Genomic DNA, 2,768 nt, shown 5'->3' with positions numbered 1-2,768 from the left:
GATTGTCATCTTGTGATAAAATCTTCACTGACAACAAGATTTTGTTAACACAATTTGCTGATTCACCCTGCTCTACCAAATGATTCACCAGTAGTTCATCCTGACCTATTTCATATATCCAAGAAAATACCAATTATTTACACTTCTCATATTTATGTTGCCTACATTACTGTTTCTCATTTCAACGTAAAATATATATATATTTAGGAAGAAGTAACAATCAGTTATGTTGGCTACTATACCGTTTTAGTGTATTTTTGAAGTTTTTAATACGACTGTAAATAAAAGATACTTTTAACTTAAAAGCATTAGTTGTGAACTTTCGACACTTTTGTTGAGGTTTTAGACTATGAATGTTAGTTCCTTAAATAGTTGATTTAGTTACGACATTTATATCACAATAAGAAAAGCCCAAGAAGAACGTTTCTCCATAATTTTTTTACATGAAACACATATTAGAATAGAAAACAAAATTGAGAAAATTAACCAAAATTGCAAATTCAAATAAAAAATGCAACAAATGAAAAATGAAATTTAAACACCTTAAACGCTTACAATTATAAAAAAACTCTTGTAATCATTGCAAAAACACTGAAAAATTCAACCAAAAATACATTTTCAAAAACAAAACAAAACGAAAACATTCAACAGCTTGAAGTTGAGAAACAATTTAAACTCTTACAAATATTGTTCTCATTTTAATAGTAGAGAAATTAAGAGTACATTTATAATGTTATCTTGCTCTGTTATCCATATCCAGTTAGAAAAATTCAAAGATGTATTCCTTCTTTGATGTATTCTTTATTTCAGCGATTGGAAGTTACAGCCTCAGGTAGTACTCTAGGTTATGTTGTACAGGAATGGAGCATCTTTGTCCCCAAGTACGAAGTTCAGAATGCTGCTGGGGAGTGTGTTTTACGAATTGAGGGACCATTTTGTACATGGAGTATGTGTGGTGATGTGGAGTTCAAGGTTTGAAATTAAATGTTTATCATTTCCATTTGCTAAGCCTCTTTTCCGTAAATCATGAAGATAAACTAAATGTATGATATCAAAGAAACATTTTTATCCAATAGGTAAGTGTAAATTATTTGCACTGTAAAAGAATATTATATTCAATGCTAACAGTTATTCAATTTCTTGCTCAAGGTATTATCCCATGATAGAAAAACACAGGTTGGAAAAATCACTAAACAATGGACAGGATTTGTTCAAGAAATGTTCACAGATGCAGATCATTTTGGGATTACATTTCCAATGGATTTAGAGATCAGTATCAAAGCTCTTCTACTTGGAGCATGTTTTCTAATAGTAAGTGTTTGACATTAAGAATATCTAACATTTTTATTTTTATATAAGATTTTAGGGATGGCTATACATGTTTTCATGTTTCGCTCAACCCTATTTTCTCCCAGGAACAGAATAGGACTTTTATATTTGAAAACTTCATAACGATGTTGTATATTCAGGAGTGGCCAGTGATGCTGAAGCCAGCCTTGGAGTATTTTTGAAAGTAACCCTAAGAAATTAGGACACAAACAAAGAACTTCATTCCAATCCCTTTTAGTGAGGTTTCTAAAATCGTTTATTTCTTTTTACCGCTTTTCTGTTTCTTGAAATATAATTTTCAAAATTCTTCAATCATTGTATAAAAACACAGGTTTATAAAACCACTGATTTTTAGCCTAATACTTGGTAGATATCTTGATTATGAGATTTCTAATTACAATGTCATCAGCTCATTTAGTAACCTGCATAAGTTTGGCATTTTACATTATGCATTGCCAATTCGAATTGCGTAAAATGGTATTAATTTGAGGTATTAGTGTATATAACGACTTTAGTTGCTAAAACACTAGTAAAAAAGTTTTAATTTGAAAATAATCTTTATTTTTATTAAACAGCAACCCTAGTTATGGTTCTACTCCTTTGATTATGTTTTGCAGTATCGACAAAACACTTAGAAGTGACTTTATCTAGCTGTAATACTTCATTGGCAATCTTTTCATCATTATGCTCTAAGACAAGCAAATCTAATTATAGTATTTTGGTATTTGTGTATAAATTTAAAATCATAAATAATGTTACGACAGCGGAAGTCGTGCGACGCTGGGAGCATGCGCTGGAGTTCTAGAAAGATCGAGGAACCTGTCGAACGTCCTAGCGTTTGCTAGATACACCTTCTATTGTGTATAAATAAGACCGGCGAGAAGTGACGGCATAGATAGATAGATATAGATATAGAGACAGACAATTGAGTCAAGAGCGGTAGTAAGTAAAGTGCGTGAATCGTTCGTTGTGAATTATAGCGTGTGTTCAAGTGAAAGTGACTGTGGAAATTAAGTGTATTGAATTGAGAAAGAATAAACTAGTTTCATTTAAGAAAATACTTGTATCGCTGAAGTTTCTCGGTAAGAAATTATACGGGAAATTAACAAACGACCAGAGACGTAAGAAATTGGTGTCAGGGAGTGGGACAGAAAAAAAGAAAAAGAAAATAGAAACGAGAGGTGGCAAATCAAACTACAGCTTAGCAGATTTGATGGCAACAATACAAGAACAGCAAAAGAAACAAGAAGAGAGACAACAGCAGTTGCAAGAAAACCTGCAACAGTGACAGCTCGAACAGCAAAATAAACAAGAAGAGAGATTAGAACAGTTGTAGGAGGAAAAAGAAAAGAAACAAGAAGAACGAGAAAATAAGCAAGAAAAGAAACAAAAAGAACGACAAAAGAAACAAGAAGAGAGATTACAGCAGTTGTTGGAAG

The 2,768-nt window shown here is 31.9% G+C and overlaps 1 protein-coding gene across 1 annotated transcript in view; it reads left to right on the top strand.

Moving 5' to 3' along the window:
- The first annotated feature begins 349 nt into the window (after positions 1-349).
- LOC106478467 (phospholipid scramblase 1-like) overlaps positions 350-2,768 on the top strand; it is a 10,088-nt gene continuing 7,669 nt past the window's right edge. Inside the window, exons 1-3 of the mRNA XM_022382078.1 lie at positions 350-355; positions 811-972; positions 1,150-1,311. Of these exons, the coding sequence (XP_022237786.1) occupies positions 350-355; positions 811-972; positions 1,150-1,311 (330 nt within the window). The remainder of the gene's footprint in view (positions 356-810; positions 973-1,149; positions 1,312-2,768) is intronic.

This window comes from Limulus polyphemus, unplaced genomic scaffold (genome assembly GCF_000517525.1).
Source record: "Limulus polyphemus unplaced genomic scaffold, Limulus_polyphemus-2.1.2 Scaffold214, whole genome shotgun sequence".
Classification (NCBI taxonomy): Eukaryota; Metazoa; Arthropoda; class Merostomata; order Xiphosura; family Limulidae; genus Limulus; species Limulus polyphemus.
This window is presented reverse-complemented; position numbering and strand designations above follow the sequence as displayed.